Source organism: Oreochromis aureus, linkage group 14 (assembly GCF_013358895.1).
Source record: "Oreochromis aureus strain Israel breed Guangdong linkage group 14, ZZ_aureus, whole genome shotgun sequence".
Classification (NCBI taxonomy): domain Eukaryota; kingdom Metazoa; phylum Chordata; class Actinopteri; order Cichliformes; family Cichlidae; genus Oreochromis; species Oreochromis aureus.
This window is the reverse complement of record NC_052955.1, coordinates 24,331,697-24,356,900: the sequence shown is the minus strand read 5'-3', so window position 1 is coordinate 24,356,900 and position 25,204 is coordinate 24,331,697. Positions and strand designations below refer to the sequence as shown.

Here is a 25,204-nt window from a genome sequence, read left to right as displayed (position 1 = left end):
ATGGAACAGCTGGGGGGAAAAAAGTGGTCTCAACACAGTATAAATACCCCTCTGAGCTTCTTTGCCACAGTAAACGACTGTGAGCCAACAAGTATGATCGCTGTGGTGCTGCTGCTGGCGCTGGCCGCCCAGTCCTCTGCTAAGCCTCTGTCATCTGAAGACATTGACAAGCAGCTTTTAGCTGAGGTAAGAGCTCTTGTTCAGTCATTATCTAGCCTTCAACTGGCTTCTGGTTTTTTTCTATTTTATCTGGGGTTTTTTGTTACAATGAGCATGAATGTTTGGTCTGGAGCTTTTCTGATTTTTAAATGAGCTTCATATCACAGTTTTTTGTTCTGTATCAAACAGAAATACCTTCGTCGATTCTATGGCCTTCCAAGTGGTCTCCAAGGTAGTCGGACGTCGTCAAATTTCTTTCAAGCCAAGATCAAGGAAATGCAGAAATTCTTCAAACTGGAGGTACTCAAAAATATAACCAGTAATTTCCAAAGAAATGAAAAAAGTATATTCCGTATTAAAAGTTCACCATTCAAAAGTTGAATATTATGAGGGAATCCAGCTTCTTTTCAGCTGCTCACAATAACAAAAGTGTTCATCGAAACGATATATGTACTCACATGACATATTCTCCACTATCTCTTTTACTTGTAAAGGTCACAGGGAATCTAGATGACAATACTTTAGCAGTGATGAAGGAGCCCAGATGTGGCGTTCCAGACATTGGGGAGTACAATCACTTCCCTCGACACCTCAAATGGGAAAATAACAACGTCACATTCAGGTATGCATTTAGGTGCTACAATGTAAGAGGTGACGCAAGTATTTTTGCTCAAGTGTAATTTATTCACCAGCTTTCCCCTGTCTCATATCCTCTGATGTTTCAGGATAGTGAATTACACACCAGATCTGAAGAAAGCAGATGTAGACAAAGCCATCCGCAGGGCTCTCAACGTTTGGGCTGACGTTACTCCTCTGACTTTTAAGAAGCTTTACGAGGGCAATGCAGACATTATGATCAGCTTTGGATCAAAAGGTACACAAACTATTGATTGAATTTTGATATATTACAATTGAATTGAATGCAAGTGTTGAAGGGTTGCTGTGGTGCATTTCTGCTCAATGTCTACCCTTTATTCTGAAGAGCATGGAGATTACAACCCATTTGATGGGCCTGGTGGACTGCTGGCTCATGCCTACCCTCCTGGCCAAGGCATTGGAGGAGACACTCACTTTGATGAGGATGAACACTGGACCAAAGATTCATCGGGTAAGAATTATCCACAAGAATATTGAGCAATATCTAAACTTTTTTCTAGTGATAATTACTATTATCCAACAATATTTTGAATTCAACATCTTTTTCTTTCAGCTTACAACCTGTTTATAGTGGCAGCCCATGAGTTGGGCCACGCCCTGGGAATGTCCCATTCCACAGACCCAGGCGCACTGATGTATCCCATCTACACCTATACTACAGGCTACCCGCTGGCTGAAGATGACATTGAAGGAATTCAAGCCCTCTATGGTAGGAGTACTGTACTGTTTGCCTGTAAGCTTAATTTATGGAAAACTGAGGACTGGTTGTCATCAACAGCAGATTAATGTCACATGTCCATCAACCACAGGTCCAAACCCAAATCCGAAGAAAGTGAAACCAAGGCCCGACGCCCCGAAAAAGTGTGACCCCGAGCTAACTTTTGATGCTGTCACAGAGCTCAGAGGAGAAACCATCATCTTCAAAGACAGGTACAACATGAGCCTGATCAGGTTCTTCATCACTCTGGAAAGGTCTAACCACGATATCTAATCTATAACCACTTGACACGATCTATGAAAAAGAGTTACATTTTCTACCCAAACTCTACCAAAATAAAAGCTCTGTAAATTCTGTACTGTTCATCGTGCTGTTTTTTCACACCTCATTTCAGATACTACTGGCGCATACATCCTCAGATGGTGGAGCCTGAATTGACTCTGATTAAGTCCACATGGCCATCTATTCCCAACAAAGTAGATGCAGCTTATGAGAACCCAGAGAAGGATTTGGTCATCATATTTAGTGGTGAGTAGTTTACATGTTCTGGTTATTTCTTTAATAAACTGTAGAGTGCGTGTACATTGTAAACCTATTCCACGTTTCACCAGGGATCCGAATGTGGGCTTTGAATGGATACAACCTTGTGGATGGTTACCCAAAATACATTCATAAACTTGGTCTTCCCAAGACCGTCAGGAAAGTAGATGCAGCCGTGCACATCAAAGACACTGGGAAAACTCTGCTGTTCACCGATGAAGACTACTGGAGGTATGTGGAGACATAGGAGTGATTGTAATGGTCACACTGCAGCTTTGTCAGAGATCAGACTCAACACTGTTGAATGACTAAATGGTTATGTGTCACCCACAGCTATGATGAAACAACAGAAACCATGGACAGTGGCTACCCACGATCCATTGAGGAGGACTTTCCTGGAATGGAGGATGAGGTCGACGCTGCTGCTTATCACTATGGTATTATAAAGTCACACTCTAAGTAGAAGAAGTATCCAAAGGTACGATTTTTATCCACCAGTACTAACACTGATCTCTGTGTTACAGGATACTTGTATTTCTTCCATGAACACCTGCAGTATGAGTACAGTTACAACTCAAAGAAGGTTTTTCGCATCCAAAGAGCCAACTCCATTCTCAACTGCTGATGAGACGGACCACAGGATCCAGCGACGACTTATATTGATTTCAATTAAAGTTGGTTTTGAGAAATAAGATACAAACTATGCACATAAATACATATCACAATAAAATGTGGAAAGACAGTCCAGTGTATCAGCAGGGAAACTTCAGAGCTTAGAAGGAAGAACTCAACTTTATAGAGATTTTTATTTTAACTATAGTGCTGGACACAGAATGCTGGAAAATTCCATAGAAATGTTTTCTCATATTTATTTTACAACAATATACTTGTCCCGACTTTTATTTTGGATATCAGGATCTTCTTTTTTCTTTGAACGCTTTGTGAACTCAGTATTTGACCGAACAGTTTTTGTGCTTCCTTTGACTTTTCTCAGTTTTTTAATTAATTGAAATAAAGTTTGATTATTGATGAATGAAGTCATGTTTTTTAATTATTATTATAATTTTGGTAAACAAAATTTGGGGGGTATTTTGCACATTTGATTAAAAACTTCTTACATATTTAAGGAATTCAAGCCTTCTATGGTAGGAGTGTACACAATCTAACTTACTGTTTGGTTGTAAGATTATTTTCGGGAAAAACTAAGGACTTCTTTGTCATAAATGGTAGATTAATGCCACATGTCCATCAATCACAGGTCCAAACCCAAAGAAAGTGAATCTGAGACCTGATGCCCTGAAAAAGTGTGACCCCCCACGTTAACTTTTGATGCTGCACAGAGCTCAGAGTCGAAACCATCATCTTCAAAGACAGGTACAACATGAGCCTGATCAGGTTCTTCATCACTCTGGAAAGGTCTAACCACGATATCTAATCTATAACAACTTGACACAATCTGTGAACAAGCTCTAGCAAAATAAAAGCTCTGTAAATTCACCGTGTACTGTTCATCGTGCTGTATTTTAACACCTCGCTGTGGATACTCCTGGCGTATTCATCCTCACATGGCGAAGCCTAAACTGGCACAGATTAAGTACATATGACCGTCCATCTTACAGAAAGTAGATGCGGTTTATGAGCTTTATTTTGGACTTTCTGGTTGACTGCTCTGTGAACTCAGTATTTAATTAAACTATTGTTTCCCTTTTTTCAAGTTTCTTGAATTACAATGATTAAAATAAAGCTGGAAAAGTTTGATTAATACTGGAATTATTATTATTATTACAATTATTATGGTACAATACTAAAGAGGGGTAGTGGCAGTGGTTATAAACTCCCCACATGTTGACAGACTGTGTTAGTGCGGTGTGATCAGTGGGCTCAACTGATAAAAAGCTTAAAGCAGCTGGACATCTGTTGCATGGTTACATATAACAACCTGGCCATGCATAATGAAATGCAGTCAGACAGATGAACCCGTTAATAGGTTTGTTCATAATCCTCTTCCAGGCATCTGTAATGATTCCTGGAGCCTTCGAGTGAGCTAATAGATGATTCAAGCTTGCAGAGCATTGTGAGCTTGTGTTGTTCAGGACAAGCTGTATTTGGCATTGCACTTACTTGTTGTGTTGTGTCTTAACATGTTGTGCAAGAAAGTGATTTCTGATGTTTCTATGTGTTTTATGTATAATTTCTTTACTTATACTCATAAATAGACTGTAATGAATAGGATTCATGACGGGATTAGATAAAAAATAAAGAAATGACCTGCTTTGCAAGTAGTAACCTACATTATAATCAATCTTGTCATTGGCCACTTAAAATATTTTATATAGCACTGTGATCCTATTTCCTGTCACCCTCTTCACCAGATCTAGCTTGAAAAAGACATTTCTAATGTCTTTTTCAAGATAAAGTAGTTTTGACGGTGCTAATTTCTGGCTCAAAATGACTCAAAATGACAGAAAGAACAATAAATAAAAAACAAAAAATCAATTTTTGGGACAATGCTTGTGGTTTTTTGGCACAACGCAGGCACTGTCCACTTTATTAAGATCTTTTGAAACTTTTACATGTAGTTGCTTATATTTGTCACTAGAGGGCACTCCTGTTAAAGGCTTGAGTACATCACAGTCCACTTCAGAATAAAAAAGGTTGATTTGATCAGACTCCCAAAGGTATTTTTGGGACAGATTAAATGACTGCTATGCAGAATTAATATGCTAAATCATGTCAATACCTGCTGCTTAGATTTCAGTCTCTACACCACAAAGTGCCGCCTAATCCATTCCTCAGTGTACAGAAAAAACAAATGTTTTTCAGAACAAACAAGCTTCAGTCTGAACATTGGCTCCTGTTAATCAAACAAACTAGTCAGTTACACCATCTTCTACACACCATCTTCCTCCTTCAACCTGTTACAGCCGGCTACCTGAATAGAAAGTGTAAGAATAGCAGTGTTAAGAAAAGCAAGGAATCGTGTCCACTGCGTGAGCTGTCCACTTTTGAAAAGGTCACCAAAGTATATCTAGCTGTAGTTCAGGAAACAGTGCAGTCCCAACCAAGCAGGATAATCCACAGGCTCAATCATGTGGACATAATTACAGTGCAGTGAAGCAGTCAGCTCATTTGCTCATTTCCAAAGTATTGCGATGGTGTGTGCTGCGTCACCGGTTAACAAATCCTGTGTGCGTGTTCTAATGTTCAGCTATGAGCACCTAAGCTCCAGCTTACAGAGATGCAGAGGATGCTGCTGAAAGAAGCATGATCAAAATAACCTTATCAAGTTATCTCCATGTGTCCAAAAAGATGTAACCACTTACATTTCATATGTAGCTTTTCTGTGTTACTAATAGAAGTAATCATTTTTGGATAGTATCAGTGCAAAGAAATTGTTTAAACAAGAGAGCTCGTTAAGCAAACAGGCAGGCTGAGGGAGGCTCAGTAACCACTGTTAGAGCTGACTCCAGGCCTGCACTTGAAGTGGTTTGAAAACCTTCCCTTTCCACCAGCCTTATGCTAAAGATCATGTTCAGAGAGGGACTGAAAAAAAGTACAGCCAGTCCTGCTCAGCATAGATAAATGAAGCACTTACAGCCGCTCACTTTCTTGGATACATTTTCACTCCTCAGGGGGAAATTGAACAAGAGAGCCTCTTGTCTCTGGATGTTTACTGACTCACTCTTACTCACAGTGAATCTGAGCAACTTTGCCTGTTGACTTATAGGAAGCAGTGCAACTGACGAGCATTAAAAAAACAAACAAACAAAAAAAATCAAGTCCCCTTTAGCCCGTGTGGATTTAGAGGTCATGTAAGTCTCCTTTTTATCTCACTGCTGGGCACCTCTCCCGATCCTGCTGCAGTCAAAAATCATTAACATGAACCAACTCATCCAAAATGCAGAAGTGAGGATTTGAACCTGACTCAAACGAGGAGATCATAGCCTTGAATTTTAATGTCTTTCCAGTGGTCAGGGTGGAAAATACTGCTGGATGAAGAGCAGGAGGTTTAACCCTGTGGCCCCACTGCTCATCTCGCAGCCAAAACTCAAGTGGGTGTGGTTTAGCCATCAGTGTGCGTGTGCACTGCACTGAACTCCCAAAAGCCTTCAAATTGACCATAATATCCATACCCATCTTTAATTTTGAAGTGCCCTCTTATTTAAAACAACTTTTCTTTTCTTTTTCTTTTTTTTTGCTTCAGTTTGTCAGTGTAGCAGAAATTTGGTTTTGATCAGAACTTGAAGGTAATGGACAGAGACAGTTGAAAGAGAACAACCAAAAAAAAAAAAAAATCAGAGAGGTGGTGTCCTCTGGGAGAAACCTTCGCAGCCCCAGCAGTTTCTGATGGAAACCAGATGGAGGAGAGAGAGAAGTAGGGCAGCCGTCTCAGGATGTATCCATTTTCCTGTGGGAAACTCCGTCCAGACCACCATAATGAGAGAGGTGATGCAAGAGTCCTGCTACCTCTACAATGGACTGAAGACAGCTTGTGCACATTCACTCCATGAGGCAAATGAAAATGTTCATTTTGTCAAAAAGATGTGTAGTCTTCATCATATGTCAGATATAGAGGCAACTTTCTCGTGACACAGCAGTTTGTGTTGAGCCTGTTTTAATCAGGCTGATAAATGTGGCCCTTTTAGCTGATGGCAAATATAACCCTTCTGTGTGTGTGTGTGTGTGTGTGTGTGTGTGTGTGTGTGTGTGTGTGTGTGTGTGTGTGTGTGTGTGTGTGTGTGTGTGTGTGTGTGTGTGTGTGTGTATTCGGCTTATTTCCATCTGAACTGCCTGGTTCGGTATCACAGTGTTTATTTTCTGCAGCCTTCTGTGTGCTGCTGGCCACCTTGTCATGTTTGCTTGCTGTTCTTTTTCTTCCTTTTTCCACAAATAGAAAAGAAACAATCTGAAATCGTGATGTTTGCAAAGCTCAGCAGCGCGCACTGAAAACACACCGTCTGCGAGTTTCCACCCTCTGGATGCTGGAATGTAGAGAAAATCCAACGCTGCTCCACGCTGACCATCGAGGCTTGATAAGTCAGACCGGATGTGAGCTGAGGCAGTGACATAAATTCAGTAAACTGAACTCTCTGGTGTGGCGGTATAGCTGGCAGTCTTCAGGGATTACATTATGTTAAAAGGCTACTTCAAATATTTGTTTTCTGGAAATTATTTACAACCTCATCTCAAGCTGTGCAATTAAAAGTGTACAACTTCTAATGTAGGAGCTGTGGGAAACACTGCACTGTCCTCCCATCAGGCTACCACGTGAAATTTACAATAATAAATGAATCCAAATTAACATTCACTGTAAAACAAAAGAGTTTAAAAGTGAAATCATTGCAGTTACAAAGAATCATTATTCGTAGTCTGCAGGCTGTTTTTGTTTCCAGCTCTAATTTGGCATGTGGGCCTCTTTGTAATCATTGCACTCAGTTGTCAGAGAGAGTAATACAATCCAGGATTTCTTCCTTAACGTGGAGAGTCGCCATCTTCTCTCATAAACCCTCCTACACTGTGGACAAAACATAACCTGAAACTCTTTACAAAATAAAGGCCAACCTTCATTCACAACTGAAACCTCAAGTGACCAATCTATTATTATCTATTGGGGTCATTTATAAGATAAGATAAATACTTTATCTACTGTAATAAATGAGTAAATATAGTAGTTACGATCGTTTACCAGTTGGAAGTTTGGACGATCAATCTCCGACTCCTGTGCTGAAGTATCTTTGGGTCAGATACTAAACCCTGAATTGCCCCCAATGCTTCCACTGGAGTTAGTGCGTGTGAATGCTAGATAAAAGCGCTTAGTCATAGATAAGAGTGCTGTATAAATATGTGTGTGTGACTGGGTGATTGTAGTAGAAAGCCTTTTGAGTGCTCAAATTGAGTAGAAAGCCGTAGACCAGTACTTGTAATCTATATAAGTAGCCATTTACCAGTTAAGTATAATCATGTGTTTTTTTTAAAACTACTTTTGTTTCAGACAGGAATAATCTAAAATGTTCGGTAAGTATTCCAATCATGGTTTTTAATGATTTGTATACTGAAAGCGAAAGAAAAAGTGCAGCTGTGGCTCTGGACGTAGAGTGGGGCGTCTATCGGTCAGAAGGTTGACGCTTCAATCCCTGACTGTGTTTCAAGGCAAGAGGCTGAACCCCAAGTCATCCATCGACATGTGACCCCACAGCAATTACAGTTTCTGCACCAATAGTCCAGTGGCTGTAAATTTATAGGAGGAACCATCATCATGAATAATCATCAGCGGTGCATATAAATATGCGGCTGGGGTCACAAATGAGCTCATTCGGTCACTTGAAAATCAGCCCTGCTGACATGTGGACGAGTCCCGCTGAGTCTGATGAGTGTGAAAATAAAGAAGGTATTTTTAACAGCGTGAGCGGCACTCACGTGGACATTCACTGCGACTTTTCCGTCATCTGTTCAGCACAAGCAAAAATACATAAGAGCATCTGAAGATCTGAAGACAGCAGCAAATCACAGCTGCCTCTTTGCTTCACGGAGGAGTGATTAAGAGGAAGCTTTAGCTCATGCGTAAAGAGCTTCTAATCAACATGTAGGCTGCAGACTGCTGTTTGAAGCATCACCCCTTTTTACATGGCAATCCATGTTTAAACGTGATTTTTGTTGTGTCATTTGTGCACAATAATGCCGTGGAGCAGTACAAACTTCAACAGCTTTAGTGGCTCTCAGAACAAAAAACAAGCAGCTTTTTGTGGTCTGTGACAAGTTGAGTGGATCTTTTGTTTGCCTGGAAAACAAAACCTCTGCAGTTCGCTGACACAGTACCTTGGTGCCTATTGTTACAGCAGCACAACAAGCCTGAGGGCATTTCAAAGCATCCAAATGTCACTGTTGTGACATGAAAACTTGAAAACTGAAAAAAAAAAAAGAATAAAGAGTTAAAACCTCGCAGCGTTCAGAGCAATATGGGCTCATTGACGAAGCAAAAGTGGATTAGTTGCTTGGATGGCTTGATTCTCTGGAGGATTTCTCCGGGAAGGTCAAATTACATTTGTTTGATAGTTGTTCAAGCAAGAACAGAGTACTTAATAAAGACACCCTGGTTCTGCTTGCCTGAATTAATTATTCACAGTTCAAAGCTTCCCTCTGCTTTGAAGTAATTACATCTCACAGCCAGACCACTGCAGGGAAGCAAGTCATTTCCTTTTGAATTCTTCACTCACGTGTCCCGCGCCACTATGCCTAAAGTCAAATAAATATTAATTATCCCGCTTAAAGCCATTGTTTTACCACTTATGGGCTTTACAATGCAGAATAAAGAGAAAAAAAGTGGTAGAAGTCGCTGTGTCGAATCTGAGAGGCAGAAATGTGAGATATATAACAGCTAAGGGGAGGGTTGTTTTTCTTGATGACGTGACTTCAGACTACAGATTAGATGAGATGAGATAAAACATGTTTAGATAGGTCTGTGGGGGTTTTTTGTTTCCTTTTGTTTTTGTTTGTTTTTACCTTCATGGGAACTTAACTTTCTTTGTACCCATAAATGTCACCAAGCTCCAGTTTAGTTTTTTCACCGTCAGACTGAAAGATCTTGGTTACCTTTAGATCTGTGAGAATCTTTTGCTTTGAGAGCGTCTTGATTTCTTTGTGGCATAGACTCAACATGGTGCTGGAAACCTCTATTTTGGTCCATACTGACACGACAGCATCACACAGTTGCTGTAGATTTCTGAGCTGCACATCCATGATGTGAATTTACCCTATGCCACATCCTAAAGGTGCTCTATTGGACTGAGATCTGGTGACTGTGAAGGACATTTGACTTGTGATGTCACTGTCATGTTTGATATGATGTGAACTTTGTGACATGGCGTGTTTCCCAGTTGGAAGCAACCATCAGACAATGGGTACACTGTGCTCATAAAGGGATGGACATGGTCGACATCGAAACTGTCTGGCTGTGGCTTTTACACATTGCTCAGTTGGTACCAAAGGGTCCAAAAACCACCACTAGCAGTCTGAACTGCTAATACAAGGCAGGCTTTCATGCTATTTACTCCAAATTCTGACTCTACCATCTGAAATTCGCAACAGAATTTGCAGACTCATTAGGCCGGGCAACATTTTTCTATTCCTTTACTGTCCAGTTTTGATAATGCTGTGTGAACTTAGTGAACTTCATGCGCTGAGTCCCTGTCATGTCACTGGCTGATTATTTGCATTAATAAGTAGCATATGTTCCACTGTGCATTTCCTTCTGAGACAAGGATGTAGTAGTCTGTGATGCATCTTACAGATGTCATGACAGCTCATTTCTGCTGCTTTTCAACACATCTGTGCATGCCCCTGAAGACACAGAGGAACATTGTTAGGAGTCCAGTGGAATGTGTGAACGGACACATGGTCTCCATCCAGCATAACTTTCTGCTCAAGGTCTTATTCAGAGTTTCACTCTTAAACATGTTATTACACTTCACACAAACATCTCTGGACACTGGATTATATGCTTAAAATAAGTGTTATGATTATGGGACCAAAGGGAGATTTTTTGAAAGGGTTTAAGCTATTGTGCCACTACTGAATACAGCTGGGATTGCTTTTCTTTTTTCTTTTTTTGAATTGGTTCCTTAGGTATAAACAACACTGCATCACACAAGACAGGGGGGAAAAAAGAGGAAAAAAACATCTGTAAGTGTTTTGTGCTGTGGGATCAATCCACTGAGGGTCCCACTCACAAGTTACAACTGCATGACTTAAGCAAACTTACCCATAAACCCTCTGTATTCTCCAGCTCGTTTTTCAAGATGTAACACATGTGGTCGGCCTCTGATGCAATCTCTGAAAATCCGTTAATTAGTCACTTTTTTTCCCCCTTTTTTTTTTTTTCTTGTAGTTTAAACAAAGTGTCACAGAACACAGCGCACAGTGTAAAGTTTTTCCATCTTGGATACCACTTGTTGCCAAACACACACACAGACACACAGGAAATCTGCAAGCTGCCGTGTCCGATACCCACTTCTCTTTCCCTCTTTTCTCCTTTCTCAGCTCGGCTCCTCCGCTGTCACCTCCTTGGCAGGTTACCAACGCGCTGTGGCATATAAGCTTGCCAAACCTTTGTGCTTGTGCCCAATTTTTTTTTTTAAAAAGCTATTCAGGAGCACAAGCATGCCCGTATGTGTCTGTGCATGCGTGTAAATAAAGTTTCTGAGTTGTGAAAGCGACACAAACCGCAGAGATCTAAGCTTTTCCTCATGTCCTGCAGAGACACACCCTTTGCTGTGAGTCAGGCACATATTGCACACACTTTCTATGAAAAACTGGATTTCTGAGCAAAATGTTAAATGCGGCGCAGACACTGACTTCAATCTTTCCCTGCATTCGGTTCGGTTTTGAATGTGTTTCATTTCCTCGGCCGGCACACAGAGTAATTGTTCCCATTCTTACGTCACAAAGAATAAAAGCAGTCAAAGGATGCAAGAATAGTCAAATTTTATATAAAGTTATGTACAGCATAGTTACATACATACAAATATAAAGTCTCTGCTAATCTTTCCTCCACTTAAACTGAAAAGACTGGATTTGCTTTCAAATATTGCGCCTTTACAGATTGCAGACATTAATAAAACCCTAATGTGCAGTCTTGAGGCTGCACTGAATGCCACAGGAATGCCAAGGTAAGCACAGCGCTGCTCGATGTTGAAACATTAACACATACCGGCACTGTTTCATCACCAAGTATGTGATAACAAGTGATAATAATACTGGATACGAGCCAATCTGCTATGAAACCCATCCTGCTCAGCTGGAGGACAACGTGACCGGGAGTAACAGCGACTCCAGGTCTGCACGGTCGAGGACGCTTAAGTCCCGTTTTGTAGTGTGGCTGTGAAGAAGAGGAACAGTTCAGGCTCAATGGGCACAAAAAACCAACAAAAAACCAACAAGCAAACAAAAAAAATCAAGTAATGAAATGGTCATTTTGTGAGTGTAACAAGGAAAAGAATTGTACCCTCAGCATGTGTAACAAGACTTGACTTTGTTTCCCACGCACATAAAGGAATCTGCTCCCTGGATTCTAGAGTTCAATGTTTTTTGGGGAGTTGTTTTTGTGTGAAATACTTGGTTTAACCAGCAGCCACTGTTGGTGTAGCTTAACATTAAGACTGAATAGAGGGTTATACGAAGGCAGCCTGGTTCTGTACAAAAAAAGTGAGAAAATCCAGCAAATGAATGGGTTGTATCTGTTGTAGGTGGACTGTGTTTCCATGGAATAAGCAAAGCAGGCAACGACATGTTAAATAAAGCTTACTTCAAGTACTGCAATGACGGTGCTTGTGATTCTTAATCACTGGCTGACGATTCAACAGGAATAGTTGTGTAATAATCTGTGGGATATTGAGATAATCTTTGAATCATCTAAGAATTTGTAACATCTGATGGCATCAATAGCGGTAAGAAGAGCAATTTTGTTTGGCATCAGTCTCATTTCGGTGGGAGTGCGTGGAACCAGTTTTCGGATCAGGCACCGGTGGCTCGTTGGTGGAAAGCTGGTTCTTCCAACAGAGCTAGGCTGCTTTCTCTGCTTCCAGTCTTTGAGCAAAGATAAACTTCATTCTACAAACATAAGAGTGGTATCAGTCTTCTAAAGAAAACCCTCCCCCATCCTTTTCTGTCAAGCGTCACATTCAATGTCACATGAAAAATCTTAGTGGTCACCGGTCAACAAAAGTCCCTCAGTGCTGTCGTTCTCAGCAACGCTTTGAAGGAATGATATTTTAAGTGCATTATTATAAAACAATACCGCAAACCTAATAAGTGCAATTAACTCATAATGTGGTCCACTTTGAAGTACACTCAAGGGATTTAATAACACACCGCTCTACTTTGGCCCAATGTAGGAAGAGTTTTTCTCTATTAAGGAAACTAGCTGTACAAATGCATGTGGGGTTTCTTTTATGATAATTCCCAACATTTCATTTTAGCTAAGAGTGTCACAAAGTACCCCAGATGACCACACCTCTATTAAACACACCCAACCCCTATAAAAAAAGCCATTATAGGTTTGGAAAAAAGTCCCATCTGGGCCAACCTGACCATGATCGTGCCATCAGAATGTCGGAGGTAGGGCGGACGGCCAGACAAGATGCCAACGAGCAATGAGCTCAACCACAGAAAACCTGTGGAGTTCCCCTACACAGATTCAGCAGCAACTCTGGGCTGCACTGACTGAAGAGTGGGCTGCCTTCCCACAGTGTTCCTGTCCATGAAGAGGTGTACTACTGCCACAATCAGTGCAGATGGCACATTCATTATGGACTGTCTTTTTTCATACCTGCAGTTATGTCACTTCAGCAAAGTATGGTGCTTATATCTCTTGGCTTTTTTGGTCCTTTTTTGTTCATCTGGTCATTAATAAGTTAGGACATCCATTAAAAGCTAATGAGAAGCAATATATGAGTGGACATTTGCATTCCACTCAAACTACACCAGTGAATTTACAAAGAAATGCAGTGGTGTGGTGTAAAATCCCTTGAGTGTACATGAATCCAGTACTTTAAGTAATGTATAAACATTGCTTAAGTTGTGACTTCATGACAGGTTCTCTACCAGTTTAGACAACACTGCATGTTAAAGAAAATGTGCTACAAAAAAAGAGACTGCATTTTAAAAAGATACAGCATGTATGATATTTCATGAAGGCTACCTCAGATCTTTAAAAGATACTCAACAATATCACTTTGAACTAATGAGAGCAACACACACACACACACACACACACACACACACACACACACACAAATAAAAAATAAAGGCACAGCTCTGGTATCAAGGCTCCAAGGAGCGGTCCATTCCCTCAGGCATGGTCTCACAGCACAATGCCGTCTATGTTACAGGTCAGCACCTCGTTATGCTGGACCTGCCCCATCTGCCGGTGGAACTGTCCCTGTTTCTGGGTCCTCCAACAGTGGTTGTTTTGTCCCAGTGTGATACTCTTAATGCTGGGCAGATATGTCAGCATGTTAGTTGGCAACGATGCTACGCCAGAACCGGTCAAATTCAGCTCCTGCAGAGAGTCTAGCCCACTAAACATTGTGGGGCTCAGGCTCTTCAGCTTCGGGTTGTTTGAGAGATCCAGAACTTGCAGGCTCTGGAGACCTTTGAAGCTCCTTGGCTGGATTTGCTCGAGTTCGGGGAGGCCACTCAGGGATAAGTAAACCAGATCTTTCAGCTGAGCAAAGGCTCCCTCTGTGATTTGTCCGATGGGGTTTCCATCCAGATTGAGATACCTCAGCAGAAGTCCTGCCAGGCTCGGCACGCTTGACAGCTGGTTTGACGACAGAGTTAAGCTCTGGATGTGTAAAACTCGGCCGTGCAAAGCAGTAGAGACTGAAACGAGCTTGTTATGAGACAGATCCACACTGACACGTTCACCGTGAACCTTGGAAGCAAACACGTCCATGTCGAACTCCCGGAAGCTGTTGTGGCTGAGGTCAACTTCAACCAGGGGGAGCCCAGAGAAACAGCTCGGTGAGAGGCTCTCCAAGCTGTTGTGGCTCAGATCCAAAGACTCCAGATAACGCAGCTTGGACAGTGCGCTGGGGCTTATCTGGAAGTATGAAGGAAGGAAACAAGTTAACAAAGATTAAAAAGACAGAATAAACACTGAGCAGTAAGCGGCAAGTAAATATTTTCATTTATTTTGTGAGCCTGGTGGACCTTGCACCATAATGGGACCAGAAAGGTCAAATACTTGAGCTGTTATCACTGATGCTAGAAGAGGCGTTAGCTACATAGCTGCATGTCCATTGTGCTCCATTAGTGGTCCAGTGAACTGTGAAAAAGGTTTTTACTGGCTTCGTCTATCTCTCTCAACACTCCCCTCTGTGTATCAGACTCCATCAATTTTGTGTCCTTGTAAAAGCTTGATATATAACTGAATGATTTGTCCATTAGAGTATTTGAGTAGCCAGCTAACCCGACCCTTTACAAAGATAACACTCCAAACTAGCAGTAAACTGGCAGTAGGGAGCAAGTCTGAGCTGCGTATGTTTGAATCTAAGTGAGAATAAGCTGGTAGAATATACAAAATACTGCAGATTCAGCCCAAGTTATACATCTTTGTTCAAGAAGAAAGGCACAAAAAATAATATGCTAGAGAAAAGTGTAGTAATAGCAAAGTAAAAATTCATTAAGTGGTGAGCAGATTACATTAAAGGCAAGGAGTGTAGGATTTATGAGCACAAATGGAATCTGCTATTCATACCTATGTTTGAAATAGTCTCGAACTGCTTGACGATGAGAACTTTTGTGTTTTTATTACACAAGAACAAGAAATGTATATTTAAAAAAGTAGCACGCCCATACAGAATAAACAAACACCCCTTCTGGAGATGTGTTTCTACAACTTGACGTAGAGATTTAGGTCCAGACTTTGACTAGGCCAAAACCTTTATTTTGTTTTTTTTAGCCATTCAGAGGCAGACTTGATGGTGTGTTTCAGATCATTGCGCTGCTGCATAACACAAGTGTGCTTGAACTGATGGCCAGATATTCTCCTTCAGGACTTTCTGGTAAAGAGGATTCATGCTTGCTGTAACTGATTATGGCAAGTCGTCCAGGTCCTGAAGCAGCAAAGCAGCCTCAGACCATAACACTACCAACACCATGTGTAACTGTTAATATGATGTACTTTTTATGAAATGATGAGTTAGGTTTGTGCAGATGTAACAAGACTTTCCAGAAAGTTCAGCTTCTCTTTCGTCAGTCCACAGAATATTTTTCCAAGTCCTGGGGATCATCAACATGTTTTTGTCAAATCTGAGACAAACCTTTGTGTCTTTGTTTTGGTCACCAGTGGCTTTCTCCTTGGAACTCTCCCATGGATGCTCTTTTGCCCAGACTCTTTCTTATTGTTGAATCATGAACTCTGACTCTTCGTAACCCCTTTCAGACTGATAGATGTCAGTAAATTTGTTTCTTTAGATGGTGATGATAATGTGCTGCTTTCTGAGATCTTTTAGCCTACTTGCCTTTGTCAGACAGCTTCTATTTAAGAGGACTGGCAGTTATCAGGTGTGGGTGTAGCTAGTGAAATTAAAATCAGCTTTCTAAAAATGTGGTTAATCTTAGATAAATCATTTTAACAGGCGACAAATACGTTTTCACACAAAGCCAGGTAGGTCTGGATAGCTGTTTTTCCTTAAGAAACTATCATTTAAAAATTTCATTTTGTATTTACCCGGGTTATATTTTACTAATATTAAAATTTGTTTGATGATCTAAATTACTACACAGTTACTTTAATCCTCCCACTGGGAGCGCTGGTATGCTCAACAGTTTTAGGTCAAACTACTGTAACTCTTGAACCACTGGCGCAATAACAAAAATTCCAATAGCTCCTGAAAGCAGCAACTCTCTACTTTTCAGTTATATAAGGGTGATTACGGTAATTCCAGGCAAGATGCCACATCCACATCTGGGCAAATAACACAGAAAACAACATAGCAAATGCCGAATCTAAACAATCAAAAAAAACAGTAAAAAGAACCCAAATGCCTGATAAACTCCCAGTGAAAGTTTAGGCTTCAGTGGGTTAAGGATGTATATAGGAATTCTTTGAACTACCTACCTTTGTAATGTGGTTGCTGCTGAGGTCCAAACTGATGAGGGTGGTGTAGCCTGGACCAGCCAACATGGTGTCACTGAGTGGGCCCATTTCATTGGAGGACAGGTCCAAGTGAGCAGTGTCCAGCGGGATTGGTATGGGCATGGAGGTGCTGGGTCCCAGCCCTCGGCAGTCCACTTTGGTCAAGCTGAAGCTGTCGAAGAGACCAAAGCTTTCCACTTCGCAGTGGCAACCTGGATGGCAGTTCTTAACGGTGCTGGACTGGGCGGCCGCCAGCAGCGAGAGACCGAGCCACAGCAAGAGGGCCATTATTCTCTGGAGAGAGAACAAATTCACTATTTACATTAAAAGCCCTCTTAACAACACTCCTGTCTGCCAGGTTAAAAACTGTTTCTGGGCACAGTTGCCAACTGGGGAAACTGGACCTCTCACTCACCATCAAACCTTGTTTAAACATACTGAACACAGTATCTGGATTTAAGAAATTTGAGGAGCTGTGAATGCTTTTGTTAAGCTCTGAGAAAAAGACTTCACGCTTTTATTTGTGCAACTTGAGTAGCCCCAATTTCCCCCTTCTCTGTCTCTCTCCCTCTCTCTTTTGGCTTCCCAATGGGTGTGACCTAATTTCTTTGATCAATGAGTTCATTTGCACTTTCTTAGTCAACTAACTAGAATGCATACGCATAGTTATAAAACTGAGTGTATCGTAAATCTTTGATCCATTTTGAAATTAGGGAGAAAAAAAAAATAAGAGAGATGCACCCACATCCTCTGAGCCTCGGTGTATTAAGAAGACACAGTCAGAAACAATTTCTCATTCTGAAATGCTACTTCCATGTGACTGCACTGTAAAGCACAGCAAATAGGGAAAGAAACTTTATAAATGAAATGACTGAAATTTAAAAATTTCTCCACAATTTTAGAAAGCTTTAAAAAGAGAATAAATTGCAGCATAAATATATAATCATCCAATAAAAATACTGCAAAACTAAACCAAGACCAAACCAGAGAATAGCCAGTCATACCTATATTCAGCTCCCTCTGTGCTCCCTCTACGTGTATCGGAGTGAATGAAAGCTTAACAGTGTCTAGTCACGCAGTTCAACTAAGGCAACAAGTATACACACACACACACACACACACACACACACACACACAAAGAAAATGGACAGAGGTTAAGAGTTGTGTAATAGTTAGAAGTGAAAAGTCATGGTGAAGTTGTTGCATGCATTACACAGAAGAGTATGTGTTAAAAGATAAAACCTGCAACTTTGCACCAGTATAGCTATCAGAGAAAATGACACCCTTGCCCTCCTGTTTTTAAATAAGTAAACTAGAATAACTGTCACACTGGTACAAATTTAAAAATAACTCTTAGAAGTTCCACATTTTTATTGGACGTCACCAAGACCACAAAATTCAGTATGAATGCATTTCATTTAAAGGCTTTCCAATAAATGCAAAATGCATTTTCAGTAACACCTAGAAAGAGTTGAAATTTATTCCCCTTGCATTACGTAAGAGCGTGAGGAGCGTAGTTACACATTACTTGCTATTTAACATATGCAGGCCGATTACAGCGGGCTCAAAGTCTGATCAGCCAAAGCCGCTCACCTCTGTGCAGTGTTTTGCTGTTTTGACTCCTGTACACACTGCTATTGGTTAATCTGTAAAAGAGATAGAAAGCCGTGACTGTGCGTTCCAAGTGCGGACCGTGCACGTCCCCGGAGGTGCACGTTTTGACCAGACATGAAGGGGCATGTTGGAACGCTGAGTTCTTTACAAGCAGCACAGTTCACAGTTCACCCACGCAACTTTTTTTTTTTTTTTTTGTAAACTAAAAGGCTCATTCACCCAATCATACACACCCACATAGATGCATCAGGAGCAACTTGGGGGTTCAGAATTTTGCCCAAAGTTCAACATGCAGACTCGAGTAGCCACGGATTTGATCATCCAACAATTTTCATCATTGTTTTTATCAATGATCTTTTGTTTCCCCCAGATGAACACAAGAAACCAAATAAATAAAAACGAATGCACAAGGACAAAAAATGTGATGAATTGTACTACACTTTTGTCATCACATAAAAACTAGATGAAAATATTTTGGAGATACAAAATCCAATCAGAACATTCTTCTTTTTTTTTCTTTTTCTTTTTTTTTTGTAAATGGGAAATGGTACAGCTGGCTCTGCTCAGACTTGGTATTAGTTTTTATTATTTGTGATTGTATAAAGGACATATGTCAGAGGCAAGATTTCAGCACAGGTATTACAAAAAAATGAAAGCAGTTGACTCTCAGTCTTGTAGACATCTAGAGTCTCAAAAAGCAAGTCCATGAATGTCCCATAAGACAAGTTTTGATCAAATTTAAGGATATTTCTTCCAATTTTTTGTAGTTCACGGTTTATTTTATTTATTTTTTTCAAAAGGTCTTTTATATTTATTTTAGTTACCTAAAATGTTTTTCACATCCAGTTTTAGTTAACTAGAATGACCTTGGTCTGTTGTCTGTGTCCAAAGTATGTGGTACAACCGGTCTGTGGGCTACTCGTGCTTGTGCTGTTGCTGGTTCACCAGCCAGGCGTAGAGAAGAGTGAGGTTAACACATAAAGTCCTCAAGTGAAACTGAGTGTTAGAAGCAATGAAAGCCGTCCACTGCTGCCACTGTCTGTGCTTTCCACACTGTATTTTTGATTTTCGAAGTTTTTTTCCAATAAGCTCAATTACACAGGTTTTTTAAGAGTTTACAGGAGCACATTGAACACCTCTAGATGTCGGCTCTCTGTAGTCGAATAGCTAAGCAAACGGACACAGAACTTTTACTTGACCCCAACCTGGAACTACAGAGAGGTATGCTATAGGCAGACTATATGTGGAGGGGGAACTGCCAGTAAAGCCAAGTGCTCTTCAGCAGTTTGTCACTTCTGTGTGGTTATCCAGCCACTTTCATCAACCGTTCTTCCCTTCCTCCACTTTTCGCTCCCTCTGCATTAGTGCTGAACTTTCTGCGCCAGGTGTGCTTCCCAACTTCTTGCCAATAAATCTCAGCTAACAGCAAACTGCTGCAGGCAGCGCCTTCAGATCAGACACATTCTAACTGCTGCAATTATCCAACAGCAGCACGGGCTACAAAAGCCCCCCTAAGGGGGCAATTGGCAAAGGACTGTGAAATCAGCCTCTGACATGTTCTCGCTTTCAGAGGTCTTCTCACACCTCTTCATGCCGTGAAAGCTGCACATTAACCTCTGCTGGCCCCTGAGGATTTATCAGCCATTAGTTATATATGAACGCATGCACAGTGATTATTTTTATGGGATCAATCTTATCTCTGCAAGCTGCATGCAGAGTTTTGCAAAATATTATCACAGTCTTGCTCAATTTGCTGTAGTGTGATCAGACTTATCAGATAAATGTGTCAAAAGTCAATCTAAAAGCATTGCTGTTATTTGCCTGAAAGCAAAATCCTTGTGTAAGTTCTTCTACTGTGTCCTCTTTATCTAAATGTATCATATTTGTAGATTAAAAATATACTGCAGGCACATTTTAAAGCGTTACTTATCTAACTATCTCTCTATTTAGCCCTCCCATTTAAAATTTATTCATTTCCATCTGAGTCAGATCTCTTCGAGCCCCCAATGTGTTTAGCATCCTCCAATGCTCTGATGTATTCGTTATGTCACTGAGACTGCTCTGCCCCAAGTTAATCTTCAACTTGAAGACTAAAAAGTGTGTAATTAGAAGATGGATGCTGCACTAATCCTTTTAAGCCAAATTAATGCATGACAATGAGGTGGAGACGAGAAGTTTGAATTAAACCAGCACTGCTTAAGTGTTTTAAAACAATTAGGTGCCAATGAAACGCCAGCAGGTCTGGTGAATAAATAAAATCTGAGGCAAAGAAACTAATCACATTCATCCCAATGCACTCTAAAAAGCTAGCAGGACAGTACTTCAGAATAAAAATATTTATCTAGATGACTTGAATAAAAGTAACACTCTTTACGCAGGTATTTGTAATATGTGATCATTTTATAGAGATATATTAGTAGAAATTACCAAAAGGTTTACAAGGCTGCTAGAATAATCATCAGCAGGTACAGCATTAAAATGCTGCTTACATAGCCATGCAGCAGTAATAGTAATCTAGTACTGCAGCCAAAACTAGCTGTCTGAGACATCAGCCAGTTAGTATCAGCCCATTCAATCCAGGAAAGATTAACTCTGGGTAGTTTAGAAGTAGTGTCATTCTGCAGTTTTCATAGGTTTACATCACTTGACTCATGACTGAGCAGGTGTTAAACACTAAAATAGTCCTTATCCTGCCAGCTCCTTACAAGGTCGGTTTGATATTTGATAACACAAATATATAAAAGAAAATAAAAGAAAAAACACCAGATAACTCCCCCTCTGCATGTACTCCCCAGGTGGCATCCTGTCCTAGACCATCCTGAGTATTTGGAAAAGGTACTTTAAGCTGCTTCCCCCTTTTCCCCCAACAGGTCTCCACATCACGTGGTCTTTTTGTATTGCTTTTACTGCGTTTAGTTGTCAGTGTGATTAGAAAAGTGCTACAAAAAGCTGAATTCACTGCATCACATTACCTCTATTTACTTGTGCCTGATAAGATGTAAAACCTCTATACAGCCAGAAGCTGGCAATAATGAATAAAGAAAAATGAATAAAGAAAAAAATGAATTAAAAAAAAAAACTACATTACTAATATTACCTACCAGACACTTTATCGATACAACCACAGACAATATGAACGATATACTCTGGGTCCAGGTCTGAAAGGTCAAGTGAAAGTACCTTAAAAATTAAGCAAAAGTGAAGGTTGGTTTTCTTCAATAGCTACCAGGGGTCGACAAAACAGACTTCCAGTTTTACACAAGTCTAGAGTCTGGAAAAAGAACCTTAAACCCTGACCTCTGTAAACAATTTACTGACAATTTTCTGGTTTCATGCACTCGTTTCCTCTCACAGCATCAGAGAGATGGGTTATCCAGGATATGATCCCTAGCCAAAAATCGACTGGTTTCAAATTCAGATTCAGCCCTTACTCATCACAAAATAACAAATAGAACAACAACGTCAGTATGGAATTTCACAAACCTACGGGCTACACCTTTGATACCGCCTTGTTTCTGCTATACAAATAGGACAACCATGCAGGAGGACATGCAGAGGATTGGTGTGCCAGAAGAGGATGCTAAAGACAGGGTGAGATGTAGGCAGATGAGCCGCAACCAAAAGAAGAATATGAAAACACAAAGAGGAAAAACAGGCAAAGCCAAACAAAATTACAGCAAATAAATTCTGAGAAAAAAAATTACTAATACGAAAAAAGAGGCAATCTAGCGCAAACTTTACTGCCGGGTAAAGCTAGCATAAAAACCCAAAACTCTGCTACAACTGTGCACTGTTGCAACAGTACTGTTGCTTGAATTGCCCATCCTGAGCAAGAATGGCCAAATTCCTCGAACACTGTCCAGATTTAATCTTGTTTTGGCCTGAAGCTGATATCAGTGAAATAGGCCAATATTTCCCCAACACTAACCCAATCATTTCCACCTTTCTAATGCAACTTCAATATACTGTTTGACCATTTTTTTGTTTATATATAGAAAAAAAAATAAGAATAAAAAATAAAAATAAAGAATACTCACCGATTTAACAATGACAGTATTGTTAGAGGGGACATAAGAATCAATATCGGCTCCAACAAAATATCGGCCAAGCTCAAAGGAGGGGATCTGGACTGCATCAGTAATTGTGAAGAAAATGTGAGCTTTTATTTGCTTCTATTTTCATCTATATATCCTCCTCTCTCGCTCATTTATGGTTTTCAGTGTCAGTGTCAGAGTTTCCCTTCCTCTTTTTAATCGTAAAAAAGCCGACCAAACGCTCGCAAAAAGTGCCGCAGCTCAGTCAGCATTGCCACAACTTAAACCGTCGTGCCATGCCCTGCGAGAGGGGAGGCGGGTACCCACGCACTGCACGGACACCTCTGTCTGCAGATCAAATTTCCTGCAGCTGTACGTGGCAGAGCTGGGGGTGGGGTGGGTTGGAGGGTCTTTTGCTTAAATACACAAAAATAACTTTAAAAAAAAAAACCCTCACATGCTCATTTCCAAGAACAGTTTACAGACTTTTATTGCCAACCCCGCCCCTCTCAGCTGTCACTGCAGCTCTGCGTGTCACCTCAGCGCGCATCGTTCACAGCAGACAACCAGCATAAAGTTTATTTCTCCCTCTGTGTCCAGACAGCATGAGCTAACGACACGCAAGAGCCCAGTCGGTCAGTCGGGACACCAGGGGCGGTTTCATAAACAGAGGCAAACGTGAAATCTGAGCTGGCCAGATGTCTCACCCTCCTCTGCTCAAGGCTCTCTGTCCGACTGTATTTAATAGCTTGGAAGACAAAAAATAAGCAGACGAAGGAGAGAGATGGGAAAAAGAAGAGGGGAAAACGCACCTTTGTTACTTTTCTCATTAGTCTGTGTTTCCAGGAACTTACTTTGGTGCCTTCCATCCAGGCAGTCCGCTTTTCGGCTGCTTTTTTTTTTTCACTTCACTGCTCCCATTTTCCAGCCCCCCGCCGCGTTCTCGTGTCCCGCTGGCTCGTCTGTCTGCTAGTCTTCATGAGCTCTGCAAAAACCCCTCTGACTGTGTGCTCTGCTCCGCCGCAATAAACTATCAGGACCTGGAAACACCGGGACACACTCGTCTGTTCCCATCCCATAAAGTCCTCCTCCGTTCCGCTTTAGCGCCCTAAAAAAAAAGCTAGCCAGAAAAACAGCACTCTTCCTGTTTGTTACCTCCAAAACAAAGTGTTTCAAATAGAGCTTACAGAAGAATTTATTCAATTTTATCGAATATATCAGAAGCACAGGTTTTCAGGGTGGCTTTGAAGTTTTATTCGCAATTTTTTAATAGAGGATAGTCACCCAGGTTGTCTCGGCTACGTTTCCTGTACGGGTTAAGATGTGCCCTTAGCTACCTGCTGTATAAAGAGCTAGCTAACCTCTTTATATAGCAACATATCATATTCATCTTAATAAATGTATTTATCCGTTTCGTATTAGAAATGGGGAGAATTTACACACTGAAGCTGTTTCAAAGGTCTCACTCAGGCTCGCTCTAACAGCAATAATAAAAAAAAATAAAATCTCACGTTTTTATTTTGAAAGGATCGCTAGTACGAGTTTCCGCTTTCACGGGCCCTTTTAACGTCGCTTGTCCGATGTCGCTTCTGTGCGCCCTCTAGCGGCATTGGAGAAAAACAAACACGCACGGAAAGAAACGCTAAAAACATGGTTGCGCAACAAGGCGGCGGTTTGTTTCATTTGGCCTCAGCCACACGTCTTGATGAAACTGATAAAAAAAAAAGTAATAGTCCATGTGAACGGAAACCCAGACCTTTCCTGCTGCTGTATGTAGCGTTTTTTGGTGTGCAGGCAAATAAGTTTGAGGCGTAGAAAGTAGAAAACAATGCCTACAGAAACTTCAAGGTTATCTGTTTAATTTGAACATATCAAATAGATATAATAGATTACTTGCAATATGACAGGGGAAGACTGATCGTCTAAATACAAGCATTACAACTAAATAAATAACCGAGTCAACCATCCTGCATAGGCCAAATCTGTGGTGATTTTGTGTTACACCCTGTTATCCTGACATGGAACTCTTCCCCCATAATGCAGGAGCAAAAATACAGAGGTCAAGTGTGATAATGAACATCTGTTGGTATGCACACAATGCCGAGGGCCCCCCTGCTCTTTCTATCTGCACCCTTAAGCTCCATTGTTTTCCTCATGAGAGCATTACAGCACCACGGCACACACCCATACAGTTATCCGCACACATATGCACATGCGCTCCCAGGGGTGCACGCAAACTGAGGCCAGTATTGAAAAACTGTATGACTATTGTTTTTTTCCCCGCAAACAAAAAGGCACATAGTACAGTAAGTTCTGCAGGAAGGCTGGTCATATTTTTTGTGTGTTTTGTGTAAACATTGTCACGCACATAGACCTCTTGCATCTTTTTTGGCAACAAAAGGATCTTCAGGTTTGTCAAAAGATCAGAATTAGCACAAGACCCTAACCCTAGTCTAATGAAATGATAAGTAAACCAGCTCTTTTTCTTCTTGTTTTTCTGCACCCATGGCATACTGATTATTAAAGAATGCCACCAAAGGATTAGAGGCCTGCTGGGCACAGGCTCCTAGGCCCAGTTGGTCGAGGGAGGCCTGGAATACTGCTTGAAATGAAAATGAAACAAAACAACAATGAAGAGAGGCAAAATGTACCAAACTGAGACAAAAACATCTGCAAAACGACCCCAAAAATGTACAGAACAGTTCAAGTAGACCAAAATGAAACACGAATGTGAAATAAAAACAAGCAAAAGTGTAATATAGCCAAAACCGAGCCACACAGTCACCACAAAGAGATTTCAAACAAGGACATGCAAAGTGATATAAAATCACACAAAGTGTCTGC

At 40.9% G+C, this 25,204-nt stretch overlaps 2 protein-coding genes across 6 annotated transcripts; one reads left to right on the top strand and one right to left on the bottom strand.

Moving 5' to 3' along the window:
- Positions 1-87: 87 nt before the first annotated feature.
- mmp13b (matrix metallopeptidase 13b) lies at positions 88-3,083 on the top strand. The gene is made up of 11 exons (XM_031758459.2): positions 88-186; positions 349-459; positions 654-781; positions 885-1,033; positions 1,142-1,267; positions 1,370-1,525; positions 1,626-1,746; positions 1,929-2,062; positions 2,146-2,305; positions 2,408-2,511; positions 2,599-3,083. The coding sequence occupies exons 1-11, from the start codon at positions 94-96 to the stop codon at positions 2,697-2,699; spliced, it is 1,383 nt and encodes a 460-aa protein (XP_031614319.1). The 5' UTR covers positions 88-93; the 3' UTR covers positions 2,700-3,083.
- An 8,452-nt stretch (positions 3,084-11,535) lies between these two features.
- Positions 11,536-23,470, bottom strand: tsku (tsukushi small leucine rich proteoglycan homolog (Xenopus laevis)). Of its 5 annotated transcripts, none has more exons than XR_005615578.1 (4): positions 23,173-23,470; positions 16,695-17,006; positions 12,075-14,672; positions 11,536-11,948 (listed from the first exon to the last, which is right to left on the bottom strand). XR_005615578.1 is itself a non-coding variant. In XM_031758472.2 (3 exons), exons 1-3 carry the CDS (start codon positions 23,227-23,229, stop codon positions 13,932-13,934), a joined length of 1,110 nt encoding a protein of 369 aa, XP_031614332.2. In that variant the 5' UTR covers positions 23,230-23,470; the 3' UTR covers positions 11,536-13,931. The 5 variants fall into 5 exon arrangements, 3 of the variants coding, with proteins under 3 accessions (XP_031614332.2, XP_031614333.2, XP_031614334.2); XR_005615577.1 differs by having other exon boundaries at positions 11,536-12,261; positions 12,375-14,672; XM_031758472.2 differs by having other exon boundaries at positions 11,536-14,672.
- Between the last annotated feature and the right edge of the window lie 1,734 nt (positions 23,471-25,204).

Coding starts and splice junctions, on each gene's coding strand:
- tsku (XM_031758472.2), bottom strand. CDS start 23,229: ATGGAAGGCACCAAAGTAAGTTCCTGGAAACACAGACTAATGAGAAAA. Junction 17,007..23,172: donor TAATGAGAAAAGTAACAAAG/GTGCGTTTTCCC, acceptor TTCTCTCTCCAG/AGAATAATGGCCCTCTTGCT. Junction 14,673..16,694: donor GCAGCAACCACATTACAAAG/GTAGGTAGTTCA, acceptor TCATACTTCCAG/ATAAGCCCCAGCGCACTGTC.
- mmp13b (XM_031758459.2), top strand. CDS start 94: ATGATCGCTGTGGTGCTGCTGCTGGCGCTGGCCGCCCAGTCCTCTGCT. Junction 1,526..1,625: donor AGGAATTCAAGCCCTCTATG/GTAGGAGTACTG, acceptor CATCAACCACAG/GTCCAAACCCAAATCCGAAG. Junction 2,306..2,407: donor ACCGATGAAGACTACTGGAG/GTATGTGGAGAC, acceptor TGTCACCCACAG/CTATGATGAAACAACAGAAA.